Source organism: Lutjanus erythropterus, chromosome 3 (assembly GCF_056507025.1).
Source record: "Lutjanus erythropterus isolate fLutEry1 chromosome 3, fLutEry1.hap2, whole genome shotgun sequence".
Taxonomy (NCBI): Eukaryota; Metazoa; Chordata; class Actinopteri; order Lutjaniformes; family Lutjanidae; genus Lutjanus; species Lutjanus erythropterus.
This window is the reverse complement of record NC_139319.1, coordinates 24,100,045-24,126,810: the sequence shown is the minus strand read 5'-3', so window position 1 is coordinate 24,126,810 and position 26,766 is coordinate 24,100,045. Positions and strand designations below refer to the sequence as shown.

The 26,766-nt window shown below is 37.8% G+C and overlaps 1 protein-coding gene across 2 annotated transcripts in view; it reads left to right on the top strand.

The window, feature by feature from the left end:
- The window catches only part of grin2bb (glutamate receptor, ionotropic, N-methyl D-aspartate 2B, genome duplicate b), a 133,901-nt gene that overhangs the window by 5,226 nt on the left and 101,909 nt on the right, over positions 1–26,766 (top strand). For both annotated transcript variants that reach the window (XM_084715511.1, XM_084715510.1), the window contains exon 2: positions 18,466–19,194. In XM_084715511.1, the coding sequence (XP_084571637.1) occupies positions 18,466–19,194 (729 nt within the window). The remainder of the gene's footprint in view (positions 1–18,465; positions 19,195–26,766) is intronic.

Genomic DNA, 26,766 nt, shown 5'->3' with positions numbered 1-26,766 from the left:
CACCAGCTCATTGAGGGAGAGCTGCAGTTATGTACTTATTTTTTCTAACAAAGCGGAGGAACAGGTGATCAGTGACACACAGGTGAGGCTGAAAGGTAGAGCAAAGCTCTTGGTGGTAAATTGGGAGGTGAGGAAAAGAGGACATGTGTCTGGGGCTCTGCTGCCACATTTAGGCCTAAGTGGAGGCGAGTGTGTTAGCTTATATTACTGAGATTTATTTGTGTTGGATCAGGTCTGTGTGATTGGATCTTTAAATAAATGTTCCAGGTTCATGTTGGATGACGAGCTGGGATGATTAGAAAATTCATTTTGATTAAGTCACTTTTCAAGCAAAATTGTCCATTATTATCTTGTTCCAGCTCCTCAGTTTTAATGTCATTTGAAATTTAATGTCTCTGGGTTTTTTAAACTGTGGAGAAAGACAGACAGAAAATTGACAATGTCACATTGGGCTTTGGGAAATTACAAAAGACATTTTCAGTCTATGACGTTTTTGACTGAGGTCTTCGATGCTTTTCAGGCCATGGACCCCTTAGCAGATAGAGAGATTAGAGCGATGGATCAGGGCCCTCTACATTAAATAGTTTGGGATCTTCTCTCATTTGTGCTTGTCTGTAGCAGCATGGCTAAACTTAGTGTGTTAGCTTCACCCTCTGCACTCTCGCTGGTGGTATCTGAAGTAAATGGTATGTCAGAGTCTCTTGCTCAGGAAGTTACAAAACAAACCATTGTGGCTCACAAGAGTGTCTTTACACTTGAGATAATAATACAGCTAATACAGTTCAACACATATCAATAATATGTAGCTAATTAGTTTGCTGATAGGAGCCACACAGTGATTTAGTTGGTCAGTTAGCACATGATTGCACATGTATTCATTCTTTTCATCCAATGTTGTGAAAATTATTATTATTTTTTTTAATGAATAGGCCGATTCATCTTTGCTAATAATAAGTTGGATTCAGGTTAATGTGTATTGTCAGAGATTTTAATTATAATTTTTAAAAAAAGAAGAAGAAAATCATCAAGCAGTAATTTAGTGACCATCCTGCAGTAAACCCCCCAGGCTTTATTCTGAAATCAAAAAAATAACTGCTAGATCAACCAATGAAAATAATCATTTGTTGAAGGCTTTGTCGGATCAAAATTTAGTTGTTAGTGCTGCACTTAATGTTTAGGTGAAGCGTGCATGTATATTACATGGTAATAAAAAGTCTAGTAGGTCGTGAGAAAGCAAAACTCAGGCCTGTGTATTTAGATAGATTTATTTCACAATAAGGAAGGTAAATAAACAAGACTACAAACATCCAGTCCTGACACACACAGTCAGTGGTCACTTTATTTGGTACATCAGTAAAATCTAATTCAGTCTACACACATATTACAGTTAATTCGGTCTTTTCATAGATAATAATCAGTCACAGTCAGTGTTGAGTGTTGAACTGGACTGTTTCAAATGTTGGAAACACATGTCAGTATAATGCAGTCCAGTTCAACACCTCTAAAAGTGTAGAGAATAAAAACACAATAAAGCTAGAAAACAGACTGAACAGATGAATTGACAACACAGGCTCGATATTGATCATTTCACACCCATTTCTTAACCATGAGTTTAAAAGCCCCCTCAGTCTGCTGTTGTGTCAAGGATCCTAATAACAACTGTGAGAGAACTGCAGCTGTGCATATGAATATATTTTCCTCATGGAGCTCCTAAATCTGAAAGAAACAACAAAACCAAATGGCAAAACTGAGACACTCGTACTGAATCCTTAACAAATCAAAACCATAAAGAATTTGCAAACACAAAGTCAAGGATGTAATCAGTTCTCAGGTTATCAGTGGTGAATCTTACGAAAGGCTCTAAAAACTCTTTTTAGGTGAGAGAATTAGTAGATCAACTTAGATTTAAATGAAAGGCCTGATTCTCTGCTCTGCTTGTGATGAGGATGAATATGATGGTCAGTGGTTTTCAGCTAATAATCAGAGATTGATGAAGAGTGGAGAACATGGAGCGGCTGCTGTGGAGAAATGCTGGTCCAGTCCAGCTGAACAACTCTTTGGATGTTCAGTTTAATGCATTTTATTGAGTTTGGTTTATAAACATGGATTGTAACTGTAACTGTTACTCTGATGAGTTGTGTTTTGATTTCCACACCTTTTTAACCTTGTAATTGCATAAATCAATCCTAGGTCACAAGCTCAAGGTCGATCAGGGCATAACTGAAAACATTTTCTGTGTTTGTTCAAAGAGACAGATGCCAAGCTGTGAACAAAATGGGTCTGTAAAGCGGAATAAAAATAGAGAGGTGTAGTAATTATCAATAATTAATGCTCAGCCACTGTTCAGTCACATTACTTGTCACACCTTTGTGCAGATTATAATCATGCCTTGAGTTCTTGGCTCACACGGTGGAGTGGAGAGAGCAAACCAGGTTCTCCAAGCAGGAAAATAATGTAGGTGGAGTTAACAGATAGGAATATACAACACCGCAAATATGCAGCCAAAGCCAGGTTTACATCTTTTTTTTTTTTTTTTTTAGATTTGATCAGCTGATTTTTTTGTCATTTCATGTGAAAAACAACAAAATTGTTTTGGCGGTAATCCACTCCATTTAGTGCTCTCAACTTTAATGGGATACTTAAACCTGGTCGTCATGTTTTCTATACATAATGATACACGATATAAAACAGCTGACACTGATCTTAGACTGTAAAGAAAATTCTGATATCAATATATTAGCTGATAATCTTTATTTTTATATGTGCATGTATAAATAAATGATAATCTAATCTAATCTGTTTAAAAAATATATATATAAAATGTTACTCCTATAAAACTGAAAAAATATAAAAATAAATAAATAAATAAAAAAATAAAATAAAATAAAGAAGACAACATATATGTCAGTAGTGATATAGCTATGCTAGGCCAATATTGGGCTGATAATATCAGCTGACTGATATATCTGTCCGGCTCTATAAGACAGTGATGCACAAATACTGGTAAAAATGACCCTTTAGTGACTGTGCACATGAAATAAGGGGCACAGCCATGAATTCAGATCCATTATTTGCATCGAGTTCAACTTTTCAAATCAAATTGGCGAAGGGTGATGGTGTGGTAACAGTAAAATAGCAGCTTGATATAGACGTGCATGTTATATGTGTCTTTGCACGTCCATGAAACCAGGGCCCAGAGGGGTTTGTAGTGACACAAATGTGATTGCATCATTTAAACTCGACATTAGATTTCTGCTTTCTTCAATATTTGGTATCAGTATATGACAGTCTGGGTATATTTTTTTGCACAGTGCTTAAATAATTTCAACCAAATGGCACGTGAACTGGCACGGATGGTGTGCTTGCGTGAAGAGTGGCTACAGGTGCTGGCTGAGGTGTAAGGATGCCTCATGGGGGACTACAAAGGTCTTGGGCCGGTGTGAGGCCTCAGGTAATTAAGGGGAATTATAAAACAGACAAAGTGGATCGCCGGTCTTTCATTATAACTAGTCTCTTGAGTCGTAGGTGCCATAGGCTTGCTACTGAAACTTCAGGAGAGCTGTGGCTGCTGAATGCTTACATTTTGCCGCCAGTGAAGTAGTAGATGTCAAATTGGCTTACAACGTGGATAGAAAACTCCGGTATCACATTTCACTCTCACTGAAAGGCCAGTGAAACAAACCTGAGAAAAATACATTAGAGCTGAGTCTGAAGAGAGCAGGTCTTTATAGAATGATTCAGGAAAAAAAAAGGGGCAACATATTTTATCAGAGTGAGTTATAATAGCCTTTAGAAAACAGGCTGGAAACCAATGGTATCTGGCCTGGACTCTTGTGACACATTGTTCGGAGACATGACATAGCTCTACATGCATTGTGTAGGAATGAAGCAGTGGTGGTCCAGACCCTCTGAGGCTGTAAAGACCCCTGTATTGCTGCAGAGAGGGACACGTCACTTTGCTGCTAAATGAAGTCCAGAGCAGGAGATATAACCTCAGTGGAATAAATGGCTTCAATGAGGTAATGAAGACTTCAGGGAATAGATAGATGCTGCCTCAAGCTCGCGTTTTCTTCGTCTCTGTGCCTCTTGAGCGTGTATATTTTGTTGTGTATATGTGTGCGCTTGTGTGTATGTGTGTGTGTGTGCTCTCTTATCTCGGTCAGTTTATTTGCCTCTGATGAAGAGACCATATAATGTTATTTAGAACGCTGAAGCAGCCTCAATACAATTGTAGAGATCCGTAGTGCGTCTCATTATAAGTGCAATTAGCAGAGAGAGGATTCTTGACCAGACTAAAGTGCACTTAATGAAACACCCAAGACCCTTTTCAATAAACTAGTGATTTTTTTTTTTTTTTTTCAGCCTTTCTGGTCCATCTACGAGACAGTAGCGAGGTGACAGATTATTCAATAAAGACTACTGTATTAGAAGATTACTCAAAGACTCCTTTAGATGTTACATTCCCCTGATTGTCTGTTTTCTCTTGCCTACGCTGCTTTGCTGCTAATTCTATAACAGTGTCTCCATCTTTTTCTCTTCTTCTCTCATCCCACTCTGTTGCTAAATAAAAAAATCTTTAAGCGTCCAGAAAAATCAGGACGATTTCAAGGATAAGTCTGGTGATATTCTATATTTTTCCCACTGTCAACAAATTTCATGCAAAGACCAAAACCAACAATGATTTGATCCAAGTCTGTGAGTAGCCAAAGCCTGATATAGTTTATTCCTCTGTGCCATAGATCTCCATTTTATTAAAAACATATAGCCACACTGTTGCAGTGGGTGATATTTTACTTCGTTACAACGAAAATAGGAAAATAAACCCAAAATAAACAAATAAACAAAGCTCCCCAGGCCAACAAAAGTGTATTAATCCACAGCTGATAAAAGCCCCCAATAAATGCTTTAATTATGACAGTTTGAGTAATGTTTGCTGAAAACTTCAGGTCCCATCTGCTGAGGAAATTATTGAGCATTTTGAAAAATGAATCTAGGAATTTATGAGCCAGTTTTAACCTCTTCAGTGGGAACAAATGGGCTGAGAACCACGGACAAAGTAGGTAGTTGGAAGGTATTGACACAATGACACACCAAGGCTGTGTTCAGACTTCAACAAAACAGGAGCCCTGCATTCATTTAAACGAAGGCAGTTCAGCAACGCAGCTGGATGCCACTACACAATGTTAGAGCAAAAACACAGGGTCATCTGGCAAAAAAAGTCTAACTTTTAAATCAAGTTTTACGGGACTGTGGACCTGTCACGATGATTATGTTGTCAGCTTAACAAGGTCAACAAAGATGATCAGGGTCATGTCCGTATATTGTACGATGTTACCTGTTGTGTTTACAAGCGTGTTTGTTTACATAAGGATGTCACCAATGTGATGCCAGAATAAACAGCAGGGTTTTTCAAAACTTTGTAAGACTTGGCCGCAGTGCCTCTGCCTTTTTTCACACCGCCTAAGCTAAACGAACAGAAATACAACTGCTGCGACACGTTTTGCTGTCATTTCTTGTTGCGCTGCTTCTGTCCTCTCGTCATCCAGCCAGAAAGTTTGGAAGGATAAGTTCAAATGGACGTGGTTGGTTTCAGAGCTACTCTCTGCAGTTCCGGTGTGGGAACATTTTGGGTTTAAGCCGAGTGATAGATGATAAGGATATTCTATTTTTTTTTACATTCCAGTTCTAATTTGTGAATATTCTTAAGAACTGAAAGTTAATTGCTCCTTGAAAGGGTGTATTTGCGTTTTTATGCTATGATATTATAATTATATCAGTTGCATTAAATGGCCTTTAATATCATTAAATATATATGTGTTATTGTTTCTCACGATTATGGCACACTGTATCTTCCATTAAAAAGCAACAAATCGTGACAGGCCTACAGGACCGCAACACGACATCATCCGATGCGAGCAAGAGAGATTTCTTGAGTTGTAAAATCCTGACTTGTGTTTTGGCTCTGATAAGCCTTTAGAACATATGGATGTGTTACTCAGATCCGTTGTTCTTGATCATCTGTCGCGTTCCACCTTTACCTGAAACGACACACTGCACGCCCTTGTGTTGAACTGACGCAGGGCTGTTTTTGGTCTCATCGCCCACTTACACATTGTTTGTTTATGTCATTTCACAGGATTTGTTGACAAGAAGGAATATATATAGAAAATATAGAATACAACCAGCCAGCTGCGTCCTTTAAGGTGATTGTTAGTCACTTGATGCCACAATATATTTTATCATAATAACTGTCAACAGCAGCAGGGTATATTTTTATTCAGATTTGACCATGGCGGTGTAGTGGAGAGTCGGTAGGTTTCACAGAAACGTTCAGCCCTCTGTGACAGTTAACTTTGTGAAAGTGAATTGAATAATTACAGAGGATGTAAATAGAACTTGTGTTGGCTTCAACCTCCCCTGCAGGAGAGTCATTATAGCTGCATGATGTCTGACTACCTGTCTGAACACAACAATGTCACGCAGCTCTGACTGACACATCATCAGAATGAACGTCATTCACCAAAAACAACACCAGCTTTTTGAAGCAGGTGATTATAACTTTGTCTCTACGACTGCTGGTTGTCTGGTCATCAGCAATATTTGTGTACTTAAAAGTAAACAACTATGGAGTTCAGTCTTAAACTATCAAGGGGTCACATGCAAGAGGCAACAGACTCGTCACTAAATTTTACCACAGCTGCAGACTGTTTTGCTAACTTTGAAGTCGACAAAGTCTAAATTTCTTTTTCTCTGCTCACTTTTATTGTATGCAAAGTTCACTTGAATTGAAAATGTGAAAACCAGCTCCTTACTGTGTTTTCAAGTACCTGCAGGTCACTGAGAGTGTTTTCATTATCAATTTATCTGCACATTATTTTCAAAATTGATCGTTTCATCTCTGAAAGGACAAGAGATTGTGAAAAATGCTCATCTCAATTCCCCTGAGCCCAAAGTGAAGTGTTCAAGTTACTTTTTTTCTAACCAGCAGTCCAAACCCCAAAGACTCTCCATTTACTGTCATAAATGACAAAGAAAAGCTGCAAATCCTCACATTTAAGAAGCTGTAACCAGCAAATGTTTGTCAGTTTTGCTTGAAACATGACTGAAACGATTAATCAGTTATTTGAATAGCTGGCAATTATTATTCTTTCGATAGAATAATCAAATAACTGACCAGTTGTTGCAGCTCTAGCAAGATGTTTATGTTTTTTAGGTACCCTTCAGCTGGATAGATGTTGAATAAGCATAACACACCATTTTAACCTAAGACCTGTTCTGTAACACTTTATTTGCGGGGGTGTGCAAATTAAATCACCTTGGTACTGTACTCTGTGGATTAGCAGTAGGTGAAGTCCAGGAAATAATTTATGACACACTAATTACGGTCTCATGACAGCCACCGTCCACAACAAAGTCATATTTTGTCTTGCTTAAGGTCAAGTTGTTGTAACAAAGAATCAACAAAGAACATAACAAATCTCTAACAATGTCAAGTTTGCATTAATATAACATGATTTATTGTACAACACTTAATGACAACAGATCATGTTCAAACAAAGAGACTCATATGACAGGTGCATGACATGGTGGTTATGACAGTGTAATGACACACCTTCAAATTAAGAATTACAGATATTCTAAATCACTTGCTAACACCGATGATTAAGCCCTTATTTTGTCACTTGTTTACTCTTTAAAGAAAGAACAGAAAAAGTTGTAGTGTTAACCCACAAAGCATTTATCAGAGGAAAATGATGAGTGGATGTGAAGAGTCTAGAGACAGTCCGTAGCTAATAAGTACATTTTTTGAATTATTGATGACATATTGTAGTTGTGACAGTAAACAGAAATGTCAAACATTGTCACCTGCTGTGGTGTCTCTCCAGGGGACATCTGGACCTTTAAATGAAACGAAAGCACTCGACTCTCAAAGATTTTTCTGTTTTCTGGCTGTCAGGTTCACACCAGGTACATATTTTAAAGCTGTAGTAGTGTTAAAATGCCTGTTTCTGTTTACTGAAGTGTAGTGTTATTTATTATTATTTGTAAATCATGTCTGATGCAGTGTGTGCTCCAGTGGAGATGACAAAATTACCACTCTTACCTGTAACTGACCACCCACTGAATGTAAATGGGCTCCTTAATAGATATGCCTGTCAGCTTATGTTATCCACAATGCCTTTCAAATGCTATACAGTGCAGCCCACCACATCAAGCCGCCAGGGATATAGTGAAGCCTGATAGCGATGGCCTACGTGTGTTTTAAATAGCATGGCAGACTCAGTTTTAATTTTTCTGCCTCGGCAGTATAGACACTTTAGTCTGTAATCTGCAGCAATATTCAGCGACAACATCCGACCATTGAAGCCTCCACATATTCATTACTGTGGGAACCGAGAGAGGGATGAGCTGATCGAGGCTCATGGTTCATGGCTTGATTGATCGTGTGGAATCTTTATTGGCAGATTGGAAGTCCATGAGTGCGAGTGTGTGCAGCTACGCGTCTCAAGCAGCTCTGGTTATTCTATTGGTGGTGTGTGCCATTTGACAGAGTCCTGAGATCAATGCTCTTTGTAAATGTTAAGTGTGCTTCTGTCTTATTGGCATGATCCAGCTCAAGCCGGAGCCTGCTGTGTGCACATGAACCTGAGTGTTACTGTGTGTGTCGGGCTTTTGCAGTGGTAGAATTTCCCTTGCGGGTATTTAGGTTGGCTCAACAGCGCAATATGCCATACCAGCACCATTCTTTTGTTTTTGCAGATTACTTTATTTATGGTAAATGAAATAATTGGGTGCAGAGGTCATGTTGCGATTATTTTGACTGTAATTGTGATATGTGATACAATATGTGGGAATGATCATTTTTGCATCACAATTGTCCTTTTCACTTAAAAATATGAAAAGAAATATCCTTAGATCAGGCCATCTCTGCAGCACTACAGTACTTCCTTATAATGCTTTTTTGTCACCCATTTCTCTTTATTAAATAATGGATATTACACTTGTGATGTTGATAATATTGCGATCAATTGTGCAGCGCTAGGTAACATTTTCTGTTGGACGTTGGACGTTTGTGTACATTAGCTTCATAGCATTATGTGGTCTGTAAAGTCATTGTTTATCATAAGCAAGAACAGGTAGCCAGCAGCAGAATTTACACATTGTGGTGTGTTTTTGTTTGGATGCTGTTTGCAGATGGACTATTTGTGGTTCAGGTAGCCAGATTTTATTACAGGAGATATGGCTGAAATCTCAGACAGTCACAGCTTCTTCTCCTGTCTCCCACATTCACTTACTTGGAGTATGTGTGAAGGGGGGCAGAGAGGGGTGACAGCTGGCAATGATAACAAAAATTCAAAAGTCAGAATGAGTCAAGTTATATTCTGCATTTGAAGCAGGAAGTTTTGCATCTAATCATAGTAATGATGTTAACAAATGAATTAGACGATACACAGGTGATTTAGTGATATTCCTGCAGTTGTGGTCTTGATTGGTCTTGAAATAAAATGTCTTTGTCCTCTTTGTCCGAGAGTGAGACGAGACCAAGACTTTCAAAAAGTGGTCTTGAGACCAAGACCGGTCCGCTCATCGTAGCTATACAGCGCTGCTAAGTAAATACATTTCTGCAGGTTGACCATCTTCCTTTACATATATCTGCATCATTACCTTCAGGCATGTTTATTAAATAAATGTACTAGAGCTGCAATGATTAATCCATTATTTATGGATTGTTAAATTAATACTGTTTTGATAATAGATTATTTGTTCTGAGTCATGTTTAAAAAAATCCAAATTATATGATTACACCTTTGCAAATGTCAATTTATTCTGGTTTCTTTTATCCAACATCACAGAAAATGGAATATCTTTGGGTTGTGGACAACGAAGACGTCATTTTGGACTATGCGTAACAGTAATTAACATTTTTTTTTAACATTTTTTGACATTTTATGGACAAGACCTAATCAATTAATTGAGAAAATAATCAACAGAGTATTTGATAATGGAGATATTGTTAATTGCAGCCCTAAAATTTACATACACAGCAAAACATGCCAGTGCTCTGTCAATTTGTGCTGCTTTGTCGTGTGAAGTGCTACTGTAGTGCAAATCAATAGAAAAGTCTTTATTTTTTGATCACAAACAGTAGTGAGTGCACTATAAGAATATAGATTATTTAAGATTTCAAGGGTAGCGTATTTTGATATAGACCAATATTCAATATTGAATAATGGTCCCACAACAAAATCATTTTATATCACACCACTACTCACTCTACAGATACTTTAAGAATATGGGGAGCATGTTGAAATACTCCATTAACCGCTAACTAGCACATGTCGATAGGCAGCACATATTGTCAGAACACCGGCTTCGTATAACAACAAAGCTAACGCGGCTTGTGCTGCGGTATAAACATTCACGAAAAGCAACATGGAAAAAGTGCATCTCACCTACTATTCTCGTTACTTAGTTGATCTCAAATGAGGCTTAATGTTCACACATTTCTCTTAACTGTCTCTCGATGTTACAAAATTAGTCCAACAGTCCCCCAGCTATGCCCATGCTAATGCCAAATTCAACGGATTAACCTACAAAATAAACAGTGAAAACAACTTATAACATGGCAAAACTTACAGCTTCCAAGTTAGAAGTCAGGTCATGGACAGCTGGTATCGATCCTTGAGATTGAATTGATAATGGCCCTCGTATTGCTTGTTGATTTTTTTTTTTTTAAATGCACTGTTTCATTCATTTAACATGCACTGAATTCTAAAACAGGAAGAGAAACGTTGGGATTAGGTGTGTAAGAATATCCGTACACTTGAATATCGCAGTATTTTGTTTTGTGATACTTTATTGATTCTGAGAAATACATCTTGATGTATCTCAGTTTTAGGCTTAAACTAGGGGGTGGTGGTCAGATTGTATCCAGATTGTATCAGCTTTCCTTAAGAAAACACGGGAAGTAACCAGGTTCAGAATGTAAACATCATGCACATTTATGTCCGTTACATTTCAGCATCCAATTGGTTCAGCCATAAGGAACATACAACCTGTCTTACAAAACTGTTACAGGTGATGGTAATGCCAGGAATCGAGTTCTCATGTCCTATCATTGACTTTTCTGCATCAGTTCATAGTTTCTCAGGAGAGAATTGTGATGCGTTAGAAGAATTGACCATTTCCCCCCACCTGGAATCTTTACTGTTCTGATTGCATGAAAAAGTAAAGGATTCTATGCATATGGTGATGTGTTCTTTGTACTATGATATTTTTCCAAAAAAATGTATTTTAAAAAATGTCTCTATATCTCCTTGCTTACAGGATTGCGATACATCCCCTCTATTGTGATATGCAACATATCACCAGATTACTGCCAATACACAGCCGTAGTTGTGGTTGCTCGCCATTACCTTCGTCAGCAGTGTGGTATTTCAAAAGCTGTGTGTGTTCATGTGTGCGTGTTCATGTGTGGGTATGTAAGGACACGTGTCCTTTCATGCTGAAAAAAACAAATGCCATATATGCCATCAGGAGGGCTCAGATGTTGTCTGACCCAAACAGTTGTTTGACCTGCAGTGTGTACATTTGCATGGCTACCTTAGTGTCCATGCATGTGCGTTGTTATCTATCGGAGCACTGGGTAGAGGGTTAGTCACGTCTGCCGTAAATTACTAGATACAAGCAATGCACACATGTGGGTGTTTTGTGTAGCCGCTCATCGCCACTTATGCGTCTATTCCCAGTGCTGCATATGTTATTGTAATTGCTGTGTAAATGCTGTAATGGGCACACGAGGGCACATAAATTCATGTGTCAACTTGGATCCGATGACGCACTGCTGCATGTTTTACTTTTGTTCTATTATGCTGCGAGTATATGATCCACACTTGACACCCTCCGTTTAAATGTTACTAATTGGGGACCGTTAATGACAGTGGAGATGCTGTATGTAGGTCTGATTAGTCCAAATGTCACAGCGGCTCCTGCTCAGGCTGTTTGCTGGCTGGATGCTCGCTCCATCGTGTTATTTCTGTTTATTTGCCCGTAGCCCTTTTGGAGATTCATTTTTAATGTGAGGTACACTAAAAGGCGGAGCAGTGGATCATCTCTATCTGCAGGAGTGCATTAACTTACCTCATATGTGTCTTTGTGGGAGCGCGTGCACACGTTTTTGTGTGAAGGCACCGTGATATTTATTTTATGTTACAAGCGTTTTATTTTTGTCAGTGAGAGTTCGGCGCAGCAACACGCAGCACCTCAGATAAAAGTAAATTGTGTATTATTAGGAGAGGACACGCGCTGCATGTAGTGTACTGCATGAATTAGTGCAAGTTGTGTGTATCTTCCTGTCCATCAGGGTGTTATGTGGAGGCATATTTGAATTGTTACTATGGAAACCGAGCACTGCTGTTATACAGAAACACATTTCCAAATGGGTCTTTCTCTGCTCCCTTGTTTGCTGTCACACTTCTCGCATTATTTTTAAAGATTTTTTTCCAATAGTTTCCCTCCGGTGGCCCCTCTCAGCAGATTCATCAGCCCTTTGGCGCAATTTCCATCCTTTTTTTTTCCTCCTCAACACACTGTGGATTCAGACTGTCTCTTTGCTCAGTTTTTTTTTCTTTAGTTTTCTGTAACCTCTTCCCCACCCTTGACTTTTCTTCCATCATCCTCTGCTAATCATGTCCTCTTTTCATCCTTCTCTCAGCTGCGTTGCCCTTCCACACCTCCCTCCTCCCTCCCTCCTCTGGCTTTCTTATTGCTGTTCCTTCCTCCACCTCCATCTCTTTTGTGTATGTCTCTATTTATTCTCTCCCTCACCCCACTCTTCTCTCTCCTCTTCTCTTCTCTCTGCTGCCTTCCTCCCACTCGTTTCCTCCTCCTCTTTCTCTCTCTTTCTCTCTCTTTCTCCATCTCTCTTGGCTCCACTGTGGCGCCCCCGTGGAGAATTCAGCTCGTTTACAATTAGCATATGCACCTGCAATTAAGCCTGACAAACCTCTGGTAATTAGACCTTTTAGACAAACAGTTTTTTATGTGGAGATCACATTTCCTCTTCTGATTTTCCACACACTGTCCAGCCTCTTCTTTTTTGTACCACTCACCCTATTTCACAGATTATTCCTCGCTGTTCTTTTTTAAGATTTTATTTAAATTTCTCACTATATACAATTAACACTTTCCACATTGACAAAACAAGGACCCACAATCTTAACAACAAAACATGAATCCAAAACAAAGCGGACGAAGCAATCGCCATTGATGCATTAACGGGAATTAGCATTGCGATTGCAGTAGTATTATCCTATCAAATGGATCCATATTACTTCACTTTACATGCTTAACATAAAACAACATGTGTGCTAAAACTTTCAGGCATATATTTCCTTAACTCAGTCTGTGCCACACCAGCTACAGTATAGCCTCAAAGGGTCAAAACTCAAACTCAAACTTCTGTTCATTTGGACCTAACATTTTATTTTATGTATTATTTTCTTATGACCCTAGCTTGATGAGCAGAAGCAGCTAAATGTTGCAGTTTACCTCAAAAAATATTTTGTTAACTGCTTTTATATGCAGTATAACAATGATGCTGTTTAAATAAGACTCAAAGATGTGATGAAATGTGATTTACAGCGTCCTCCCAAAGCTTTGCCCCATGTCCTGAGGCTGTTGGTCCTCTGCAGCGGTCGCTGGTTCGATTCCCGCCTTTGACCCATTTGCTGCATGTCATTACCAGTGGTGGACAGTAATGAAGTACATTTACTTGAGTACTGTAATGAAGTACATTTTTTAAGAATCTGTACTTTACTTGAGTATTTCTTTTTTTGGAAACTTTTGACTTTCACTCCATTACTACTACTTTTGACTACTACTTTTACTTTTCAACTAAGCTTTGAAGTCAGCTGTTGGTGTTTTTTCTTTTTTAAAATTCAATTGGTCACATGCTGTGTTCCTCACAGAAGGAAACCAATCACAGTAGCTCCTCTCAAATGGGACTGATGTAAAAGTGGAAATACGTCGAGGCGCTCTCTGTAACAAGAACAAGCAAACTCTCCCTATTTCATTCAAACAAAAAGCAGTAATGGTGACGGCAGGAGAAAGACAAAATTAAATCTCAAGATGTTATAATTATTAATTATTCCAGGTAGCTTTTAAAGGTTTTTTTTTTTTTATCAGGGTGAAAAATACCACATAATTCATGTATATATACTGCCTCTGAAGCCAGAAATAAATCTCAGTTATTTAACAGACTTGGAGAAATCCTTACAGTTGGCTTCAATCTAATTTTATGCAGTGATTTTAATACAGTTACATCAGAAAATGACAACAGCTGTTCTTTTTGTTTTTGATTGTATTTCTATGTTGAAGTTTTTATAGGTGTTTCTATAGACTTTGTGTAGCAGAGTGATTCTACAAGCAGGTCAGTGCATCATTAGATGGTTTCAGAGATTTACAGGGTTCTGTAAATGCATCATGAAAACAATACAGCATGTATTGATATTAGAAAATGTACTTTGTAATTTGTACTTTTGGATATTTAAGTATTTTTAAAAACATGTACTTTTGAATGCTTAAGTATTTTTAAAGGCAATAACTCTAGTACTTTAACTCAAGTAAAATTTTGACTGAGCAACTTTCACTTGTAGTTGAGTAATATTTGACCAGGAGTATCTATACTTTGACTCAAGTACTGGGGTTGAGTACTTTGTCCACCACTGGTCATTCCCCCTCTCTCTACCCACTTTCCTGTCATATCTTTAGCTGTCCCTATCTAAAATAAAGGCAAAAGCCCAAAAAATAATCTTTAAAGAAAAAAAAATGTGATACATTGTTTTGGAAAGATGAATCATGATGAACAGTCTCTAGAAGTGTATGGTTCATTTTTTTCACATGGTCTTATGTTTAAAAACAAACAAAAATCACAATCAATCGTAATCGAATCACTTAAATTATAATCATAATCGAATCTATTGTCTTTTCCACATTCAAATTATCACACATTTATTTCTCCAGTGTAGGAGGGCATGTAGATTCCCAATGTTTAAGTATGAGTTTCTTTAATGCAACTCCGTGGACACCTCACTGTGTTGTGTAACATATCTTGAAATATACAAATTGATGGATAAAATAACTAACCTTAACTCTAAATTCTACACCTAATATATCTAATAATTACTGTTAAGATAGGACAGGATTGAATTTAATTAATCCCAAATGAAATTCTTGTGCCCAAGATTGTTCCAAAGTTACAGTAACAGAATGAAACCAACAGATTATTAAATACAAAGTGAAATATGAAAATAAATGTAGAAGGATAATACATATATATAAATGTAAAACAACAGTGCCTAATAGAATAACAGTATAAATAACATAAGTAAAAAAGTCAGCTTAAATAAACTAAAATAGAAAAGTGGTATTGGCAATGGCATTGAAAGTAATATTGGCAGTGATATTATCAATTATAAAAGTAATACTGCACCTGAATATGAACATCATATTGCACAATATCATACCTAATATTATACATTATAATAATATAGAAAAGTTAAACGTAATATTGCACAATTTTAAATGTAGTATTTTACATGATATGTGATTATAATAATGAAAAGTAATATTGCACATGATAGTGATGGAAATATTGCACAATATTAAACGTAATATCATACATGATAATATCAAACCGCTACATGTGATACATCAGATCAAATCGTCTGAATGTTGCTATAATCCCAGAATGCATGGATCAATGAATCTGTAATTCCACATTTGAAACAGTCCCCTGATTTATTTCCATCATATTACTTAACTTTATCTTGTTCTGTACATTATTTTGTACATATATATTATATACTCCTTACATTCCTGTCGCTGCTCTCTGTCTCTCTTCTCCTCGCAGCTTTTATCTTTCTCCTTTGTTTTCTTTTGGACTCCTTGTTTTTTGGTGCTGTCGACTAGATCGGCTCCGCAACACGCGGGGTGCTTGATAAATAAAAGATTAGCAAAGGTGTTGTGTGAGAGAAGAAGAAGAAGAAGAGGAAGAAGCTATTTGCTCTGCCCTTCATTTATCCTGCTCCTAAAGTGCTCCTCTGTGCTTAATTTAGAGCATGAGCATGAACATATACTCATTAAGATTCCTCGTCTTTATCTATGCAGAAGATATGCCCAAATTTTGTACTCCTGATACACTTGTATGTGCGTGTGCTCACACACAGTAAGAAACCACAATTTTCACATCAGGCTATGACTAATTGTGTTTCCCGGAGCCTGTCACCTCCCTCTGCTTACATCTTTCACTCGGCCTCTCTCATTCTCCCTTACTTTCTCCCCGTCCTCCGTCATTCCTCCTCTCGACTCCACCGTTCTTTGTACTGTATGGCTGCTAATAGAAGAGCAGTAAATAATAGCAATAATGGTAAATAATAGGTCTGCAGTTGACTTCAAAGAACATTGCAGGGATCTCAGAGGGTTGGAGGGTGCGACTGAAAGAAAACAGGTTTGGAGGGTAAAATGGGCGAGAAAAACAATGAAAGCAGCACGGGAGGAGGGGAATGAGGGGGGGAGAGAGAGGGGGAGACAAACAGGAGACAGAGGAAGAGACTCAGTCGAGCCAGTCTGAGTGTCTAATGGTCACTTAGCCTGGCAGCTAGTCCATGAAGCTGCGAGGCTGTCAATCTGTCAAAATGCACCCAGTGCTGTCCTGTCTCTCTCAAACACACACACACACACACACACACACACACACACACACACACACACACACACACAAAACTCACTCTCTTTCCTGCACGGTCTTTGATGTGTGCCACAGGGTTCCTCCAAGGAAGTCACAGCACAGTATAATGGATGTGGCGTTGTCACTTGATGCTCTATGAGAGCTTACAGGCAGTGTGTGTCTCACTGTGCGGTTTGATACCCAGCTATGTGGGTCACATAGTTTCGCAAATAAGGGGTTGAGTCATCTGTATGTTTTTTTTTAAGGTCCTGACCAATACTGGTGTTTTAAAATTCTCTTTATTAGTGCTATTCATAATATCGAGTCAGCGGCAATGGTGTAATTATTACAGACTATTTGTTCAGTCAGTGATACGTGCTCTGTCTACCCAATGTGGCTCCATCAGAGGAGAGGAAGAAGGAAGGATTAAATTCATGTATATATGAACATATATTTAAAAAATATAGTATGCTCTAATGGTTAGGAGCCTGAGTTTGTTGATTAATTTTTAAATATATCATACAAATACACCGTTCCACATCAGCAATAACTGCAAAAAAGAGAAAATATACAAATTTCAGTAGAACATATGTATATAGAGAAAGAGGGAGAGAGGGAGAGAGAGAGGGAGAGAGGGAGGGAGAGAGAGAGAGAGAGAGAGAGAGAGAGAGAGAGAGAGAGAGAGACCACTCCAAGTCAACAAGTGCTGTTGTATATAAAAAGATAAAGACACATAAATTGTGCAGAAAGATTGCCAGAGTTTCCAGAGTCTCTTCTTGTGTGTCCTAATTATGATGAGGATCATGAGTCAGTTTCTCCAAAAGGAGAAGTGCCGATATCTATGAAATCTAAATGTAAACCGTGGGGACCTGTGGAGTGTAGCATTGAAGCAAGATACACTTTCTAGCCGGTAATAAAATAATTATTATCAGAAGCAGGATATTGATTTAACATGGTCCAGCCATTTCATTTCATTTTGACAGCTGTAGATATTTTTTTTTACAACCGCTCAAATTATATACTGAAAAAATGCTCATCTCTTTTCTAACAACCACTTCTTTCCAAATGTTTTCTCCAAATTAGAAAATGATGGTTAATACAGAACAAAAGCTGAGTCATGTGCTCACTTGTGTTTGTATTATATCCCCCCCCCCAAAAAACATGACTAAAAGTGACCTAAGTCTAGTTAAGTCTACACTGTCCCTGCACAATTTAGATGAAACTGAGGAATATTTAATTTGCTGGACAGTTAAATAATACATAAATAATAAAATAATTAAATAATACATCTTTCAATGTGTGTATACTGTTTTTTGAGGCATACGACATGAATCCAGTAAATTTAAAGGACTTGAAATTTGAGATTTTTACACTCAGCTGTATCTCTTTGCACAGAGATACAGTTGTTGGACGGTATAAAGACAATAGTTCCTCCATGAAACTGCTCACAATAAGGTCTGTGAATTATCTTGGAAAGAGAGATTGCTGTTGGGTTTTTCAAATATAGTTTTTGCTGTTTTGAGCACCACAAGCTGAGTGCCATCTAGTTCATTTATATTTGAGAGAAGGTAGACATTAATCCAGATGGATAAATAGCTCCAGTAACAGGAAAAATATGTATGTTTGATTTTGGGCTGAACTGTCCCTTTAATGTTGTAATGTGTTTCACTTTTGGTCAAACATGAGGCGTTCTACATAATTTCCCTCTGTCTCTTTTCTTCTCTTCCTCTCTCCAGGGACGGCATTTACACTTCTCCACAATGCTTGTCAGCCTCCACCCTTCTCCCTCCCGTCTTCAGGACAAGCGCTTCGTCTTCCCCTCCTCCTCCCCCCATCATCCTCCTCCTCATCCACCTCCTCCTCCTCCTCCCCCTCCTCCTCCTCCAGACCAGCCCTCTCATCATCTTCATTTTCAGCCTCGACTGACCCTGCCCTTCCTCTCCTGGTTCTTCTCTCTGCTCCTCATCTCCGTACTCCTCCTGCCCGTCTGCGAGTCCCGCAGGGGCGGAGGTCCAGGCTCAGGGCCTGGAGGTGCCCCAGGGGGACAAGGTGGCCAGAGGGGCGGTGGCGGCACCCAGAGAGGTGTTGTCATCCCTCCTCAATACTCTCCTGGCTTACCCGCTCTCCCCCCCATCAGTCCCAAACTGATCAACTCACTCAGTATTGCTGTCATCCTGGTAGGCAACTCTAGTGAAGTAACCCTCGGGGTTGGACTTGAGAAAGAGGACTTCCTCCACATCCCCTACCCTCCCAAAGTGGATGTGGTCACCATGAATGAGACTGACCCAAAGAGCATCATCAATCGGATCTGCACACAAATGACGAGGAACTCTCTGCAAGGCGTAGTGTTTGGTGACGACACGGACCAGGAGGCCATCGCTCAGATCCTAGACTTCATCTCAGCCCAGACACACATCCCCATCCTCGGCATCAGGGGAGGCTCCTCCATGGTCATGGCTGCCAAGGTAGGAACACTTGTTGCTCTCTTTTTTTGGGGGGGAAGAAACATTGAATTGTGAACTGCACATCATTAATTTCATCATCATCATCGTCATTTTGTGCATTATTTTAGTTAGAGCTGTATAATTAATCTAGTTATTAGAGAAATCACTAAATGCAAGTACAACATCCAGAAGCATCAAGGTAAAGTGTGAGACAAGACAATGTCATAATGAAGTACTGTAGTGATGCAGAGATGCCCTGGCCTACAAATCTTGTTCTCAAGATGTATAAGGTACAGACCCCATCATCAATGATTGTAATATATTTTTTCCTGTGAAAATGAACGGTGATGATGATTATTCCTAACATTCCGATTATTCCTAATCATGAATAGTATTGCAATATCAGTATCTGTCAAAGTAATCACAGTATTATTTTTTTCATTTACAATGGTGCTAAAGGAACAGACAAATGTAAGATGATAAGAGGACACAACTAAAATCGTCAAAGAAAGCTCGGAGGTAGCACTACGTGGCTAAAAAAAGGGAATATTAAAGATTTTAAAAGTAAGGTGCATGAATTGACAAAAATACACATAAATAAATAATAAAAGCAATTTAAAACGATTTTAAAAATTAAAAGCTTTAGCAATTACAATCAATTAAAACAAATAATAGGTCTGCAGGGCACCTTAATCAATTTGACCACACTGCACTAATCAGGGCCAAATATTGAGTGAATAGTAAAACAAAAAAATCTTTCTTCATCCAGCAGTAATTCTCATAATGTTTCTTGCATGTGATTTCTAAAGCTTATTTTAAAAGACTTGGCATGAAGAATAAAGCACCTAGGCGGGCCTCTAGATTAGATGAAACAGCCACCTTCATCAACCTGCAAAATCATGTTAACTGCAACAGTTTTAATCAAGATTACAGAAAACAAAGAGCTGAATCTTTTATTTCTAAGATAACCTACTTGTTTTTTTTTTCAGTGACAAAGATGTCATAATAGTTTTATTTAGGATATTTACTAAGAGTTTTTTTTCTCCATTCATTTAAGATAATAAAGAAATAATTAGAAAAAATTAGAATTTTCTCTCACACTTTTTAATGATGCATGAGCCTCGCACAGCTCAGTGCTGCTTCTTATTCTGATCGAGCCTCTCTGCTGATTGATTTTGCTGTTAATTGACCTCCTCTGTGCGCCTGACGTCATATTGAAGCACCTGACAGTGAGTCGACTCAACTCTGAAAGGACTCACAGCATGAAACAAAGGGGTACATAACAAGTAAAAAAAAAAAAAAAAAACATCTCTGTGGGATCAGCATACAAGAGAGTTGGCACAAACCAGGCTGCACGAGGAGAATCGATGATCCAGAAATGGAACAATAGCTGTGAAATGTATCTTTAAATAATGTTGTGTTAATAGGCTTAGCAGAACAGAAGAATGACAGAATCCAGATGACGCTGAGGTTGGGTTTTTGCTAGCTTTTTGATGCAGCCTGGAGAAAATGGAACGTATGATACAGATTCTTTCCTGTTGCCTTTTTGGTTTGGGTAGTGACATTGGTAACATACTGTATACGTGGTTTTCAAGGTGTATTTACTTTAGTTTAAATGATATAACTATATAATATAATGATATTTCCTATATTTGGATGTGAAATTTCTGTCTTGACCTTGGAAATAATGGCTTGGGAAATTAATCTTAACTCAAGGTCATTTATCAGCTTTTTCAGCCACATTTCATGGCTTAATCGGCAGATGGAATTTCTTCAAACTCCCTTCAGACTTTTTTTTTCATTACAATATTGTATTGTGCTACAGACTGCTGAAGAAATAAAAAGAAATATTCAGTAAAAGAACTTAAAAATACTCCGTCTTAATCTCAAAACTGAGAGCCATTTAAATTTAATTGCAGCATTTCAAAAAATAGCAAAAAGTAATTCAGATTCAGAACTTCATTGTCTATCACATAAATATGTCTTTGTCTCATAAATAAGTAAGAACAGCGCACTGTAGATATAAGCCTCTTTCACAGACTTCCTGGTAAATGATTGAGTGTCTTGGGCCTTCTCACACATGCCATGGTCATGCTCGTATATGGGACAAGGGACAGTCCAGCAGATGGCCATAATGCAACCGCCATAAAGCTCAACAGAAGAAGGTGATGGCAAGGCCAGATGTACGTGTAAGCAGCGGAAGATTATTTTCAGGAATTTGGTGGCAAGAAGCTGTTTTTGTCTGGTGCTTTTGATATATATTCAATTGTCAACAGGTCTGTGAAACAAGAAATGAGTATTCAAAGAGCGTTGGATGTCTGGGGTCGTTGTGACTCCCAGTTGTTGGAGTCTTGTGATTGGTTCCCTCACTTCACATGATAACATTTTCCATCACATGGACGTAACCCTTTACATGCAGTGTTACTGCTTTCATTCACAACACAGCCATACAGATGTTTTCGCTGAAAACTTATTCAGGATTTTATGTGGGAAATTGGCAGCACATATTATCCCTGAGTATTTATTCTTGGTATTCTTGGTGAAAAAACATCGTATCGTGAATCCACTATCGTATCAAATCGTGAGTTGAATGTATCGTTGCATCCCTACTGAGCACCGATCCAATATCACATGATATACTGTACTATCCCGGAAACGCCACATTTTATGGTCAGTGGAGGAAAGAAATCCCAGCATTATCTTGGTATCAGGTTGTAATCTGTGTTATTGTTGCCAGCTCATGGTCAGCAGAAGGTCTTTGAAGTTTGTGTCAGGAGGAGGAACAATCCGACTGATTGTGTACTTCCCAGAGTTTCTTCAGGAGTTGCCGTCGCCTTAGTAGAGTTAAGGCTGATGTCACAAACCTTACTGACCACTGATACTGTGAGTACTTGGTTTATATATATCGTACATAATCTGTTATTGAACTGCAAATACAGATGCTGTTATCTTTGTTTCCTTTATCTTAATTTTGTTCTTCTTTTGTGATTGTGACCTGGATGGGACTGAACTGTTTTGTTGTGCTTTTTAAATACAGTGGTATCAAATTGGTACTTGGGAGGAACTGATACTGTTCAGAAATAGTTAGTTTTACTTTGTACAGCCACTGTGACATTGTAGAGAGGACTTTGTGTTGCAGTGAGACATTTAGTAATGTATTATTCACTGTTGTGTAAAAAATATCTCAAGAGCAAACCAGTGAATAGTAGGAACTTCATTCTCAGCCATCAGTTTACTATCGGATCTGATTAGATTTCAGAGGACCTTGCTGCATAAATCTGCGTGATAATTGGACAAACTGGTTTCTTGAAATTACTGTAGCTAATGCTTTCACATTAATGGTATTCATGTGTAATGTGAAGACGCATATCTCAATAAACATATTTACCAATATCATTATTAGCTTACTAAATGCCTTAATTAGAAAAACTGGTTATGTTTGATAAATTGCAGTGATTATAGTGGATGATAAACAACTTTCTGGGAATCAGATTTACTGGCTTTACTTGTTGCTTTACAGAACAGTTAAATCAAGGCAATATCTCAACCTGAATAAAGAAAGAATGACTTCAGAGATAATTGTGTTAGTGTCCCCACAACAAGATGATCCATCTGGTAGTCTTCAGACTCTGTGTCAGGACAGCAGTGGTGGAATGTAACTAAGTACATTTGTTCAAGTACTCTATTTCAATACAATGTTGAGGTACTTGTACATTACTGTAGTATTTCCATTTCCTGCCACTTTCTGCCTCTTCTCCACTACATCTCAGAGGGCAATATTGCGCTATTTATACCACTGTATTTATCTGACAACTTTCATCACAGTCCTTTACTGATTAAGATTTTTACAAAAAAAGCATATGACATTCATTGACAAAATACTCAGGAAGCTAATTTATAATGAAAATAAAATAATCATTAGTTGCAGTTGGGGATGTTTATATATTATATATTATATATTATATACACATAAATATATTATATTATTGTATATTATGTTATTTTATTTTATAAAAGGATTGCTACTGACTGCTACATTGTTTTGTTTTACAATCGTACAAGTATAATTCAAGTAATAACCAAATACAATTCATGTTCATGGCTGGCTACTTTTATTTCATTAAAGAAGGACAGCAGAAGCATTGTCGGTTAAATGAAAAAATTAGTTTTATACAAACCAAAAAAAAAAAAAATCTGTACACATCAGATTTGTTATTTTATAAAGGACATTTATGTTGAGTCATAATTTTTCTTTAATATTGCAATAAATACCATGTCGTTGACTTTTTATTATAGTTTTATTTTACCTTGATTTTTTGGTTACATACCTAATTGCAGTCCTACACAGAATAGTTCAAATTTCACCTCAACAACCATAAAGTCCTGTTTTAATATTAATGCATCAGCAATAATAATGTCACAGGGGACAGTTTTCTGTATTGAGAACTTTTACTTGTCATACAGTAGATAAAAAGCCTGAAAATGCCCCTCCCACTAGACCAGCAGCACACACTCCACGAGCGCAAGCGACAGTTTACCGAGGCTATCGTGAGCGAGCACAGACCAGTTCACACCAGATTCAGCGTGAATATAGAAAAGTACTGAGAGCTAAACATAAAGAGTCTTTTAAAAAGTCTTTCTCTCTGCTCTCCTGCACACACGAGCTCAGTATCACAACACTCGCTTGTTGGAGGGGAACGGAAAGAGGCTTGCCACCATTGGGCCGTGGTCACCGCGAAGTGACTGCAGCCCGTTTGCAAGTCGGGCTCGTGGTTCATGTCGGGCACAGCTCACTGCAATATAAGTGGTCATGAAAATGCAACTCCGCGCCAACACGGTTTGATTCGCAAAGCCAAAAATGTCAGTTCAGAAGCACCGTGTCATTTACTTACTGATGGTAATTAATCCCAAAAGTTTAAAAAACTAAGTCTGACATCTCATCTTAGGCTCTTTTCTCTTTATTATAATGCTGTTTTATAGCAACTTTCCGTCATTGATTCAGGGTCTCACCGACTGAACGTGCACGGTGCAGCTGCACTAGTAGGAGGAGTCCCCCAGGTCCTAAAAGACCTGTGATTGGTTTAAGTCTACCGTCACGGGGCAGATCCTCTAAATACTGAAAACAGAGCCATAGAGGAGGTGCAGAGGTCTAGTTCTCTCTCAGAACACCTGATTTATAATATGCTGAAAGGTTTTTATTAAATTATTTCTCAATTATACCGAAACAGTGTTGCCTACTGGAGTTTTAAGTACAATTTCTTGATTATATTTGCATACTTTTGCATAAAATAATCATTAGTTGCAGTTGGGGATGTTTATATATTATATATTATATATTATATACACATACATATATTATGAGTGTTATATTATATTATATACACATACATATATTATAATGTTACCTGAAGTAACATTTTCATTCAGAACTTTTGTACTGTGTGCTATTAGTAGTTTTACTTCAGTAAAGGATCTGAATAGCCTACTTTTTCCACCGCTGCAGGACAAGGCCTGTTCTTCATCTGTTTTATAAAAGATTGCTGCTTATAAACATCCAATAGTGGACAAAGACTTTGATGGAGGTAGAGATGATATGAAAGGAGATGAAAAGAACAATGGAGTGATGATAGTGTAGAGATAAAGAAAAAGCAAAGAAGAGGAGAATAAACAAGTGTGTGTGAGAGAGAGAGGGTGAAGGTTATGAAATAACACAACTTGTGTGGGTGTGAAGGAGGAAGAGGATTTTTCTCAACATATAATTACCACATTTTACAGCTGACAGAGAGACAGAGGGCACAAACAGAGAGTGACAAGAGGGAAAGCGAAGATAAGAGTGTAGCAGACATGTAAAAGCACTGCTAAGGGAATACAGCACAGACGAGAAAAAGATCGAGAGAGGGAGGGAGGGAGGGAGGCTACCTGATGTTTAACATCATTTGATGTTTAACACCGTTTTTGAGGAAATCTCTGTATTTTCCCTCCGTTCTTAGTCATTACCATTCACTTGACTTGCTCTTCTTAAGCCTTTATTCTTCCTCTGTTACGCATATTCTCTGTCAGTCTCACACACACACACACACACACACACACACACACAGAACGAGGGGTTGAATGCGGTGGACACGGTTGGCATGGCAACCACTTGCTTATATATTTCTCTCTACATACTGTATAAAAGCAGTTACAGAGGCAGAGAAAAAAGAAATGATTATTTCTGAGTCTGACAAAAGCAGCGCGAGAAGAGAAATGGGATAATGCCCTCGTCATTGGGAGGAGGGGGTGAGGGCTTTTTTTTGAATAGATGAATGAATAGATTAAAGTGTAAAAACAGAGGTGGAAAGAGGATCAAAAATAGGGTTGTGAGACTGAGAGGGAAGGATGGAGAGGTGAATTGCATTTTACTGTTGTGAAGTAGTAATTTTTAACCGTACTGTCTCTGTGTCTGTGTGTTCTTTTTAATGTTTTATGCCCAGCTTTTCAGTCACACAAACCTCCCAAAACATAACAAAACCCTGAATCCTGACTTCCATACCCATATACACACCTATAAAAGAAAAAAATATATATACAATACACGAGCTGAAACATTTGGTAATTAAATTAACTGGTCAAAAATGATTCTGCAACCACTTTGATTATCAATTAATTGTTTAATTCAATTTTTTTTGGCAAAAATGCCCAACATTCAATAGTGTCAGCTCTTCAAATGCAAATATTTGTTGTTTTTCCTTGTCTTCTCTGTTAGTAAATTGAATATATTTTGATTTCGGACTTACTAAAACCGACTTACTATTTCGGATTTTAGACACAACATTTCACTGACTAATCAAGAAAGTAAATGTTCATTATAATTAATCAGTCAGGAAAATAATCAGTAGTGGCACCTCTATAGAGGGAAGGCGGAAGTAACAATAAAATAAAAAAGGAGAAAAAGGTTACTTCATGACAAGCAATCTTAAAATGTAAAGTTATCAAATCACAAGTTATCCCATACTGTGTATCTTATTGTTTCGTGTCAGACGTGCCATGTCTCAACAGAGCACCTCGTATATCATAATTTGAACAACTGTATGTCTGTTGTATTCTGTATAGGTAGAAACTGGATCCAGACAGCAATGCAAAAACAAAAACAAAAACAAAGCTAACATAAACCTTATTACAAAACACAAAATACAAAATATTTAGCACTTTGTTAAATAACAGCAGTAGAAGTAAAACCTGGAGCTGAAACAATTGGGGATTTGTTGGCAGAATATGGCAGAAATATAACATTCATAAATATGTTTTCATCAGTATTTAATCCCCTGAAAATAATAATTATTGTATTACCTTAGACTGAGTAGTTATATCTATACAGGGTGTATCAGCAGCAATTTCAATTATTGATTAATTATCTCAGCAAAAACAAAAAAAAAATCCTGTGTTGCAGCTTCTCTAATTTTAGGTTTCACTATTTTTCTCCCTGTATTTTAAATTAATAAACTAATTATCATTAGCTTTTGTTGATTGGAAAAAAAGTAGAAGTATGTTGGACTCAAGGAAATTGTGACAAGCATTTTTCACTCTTTTCAAAAATTATATTTAACGATGAAT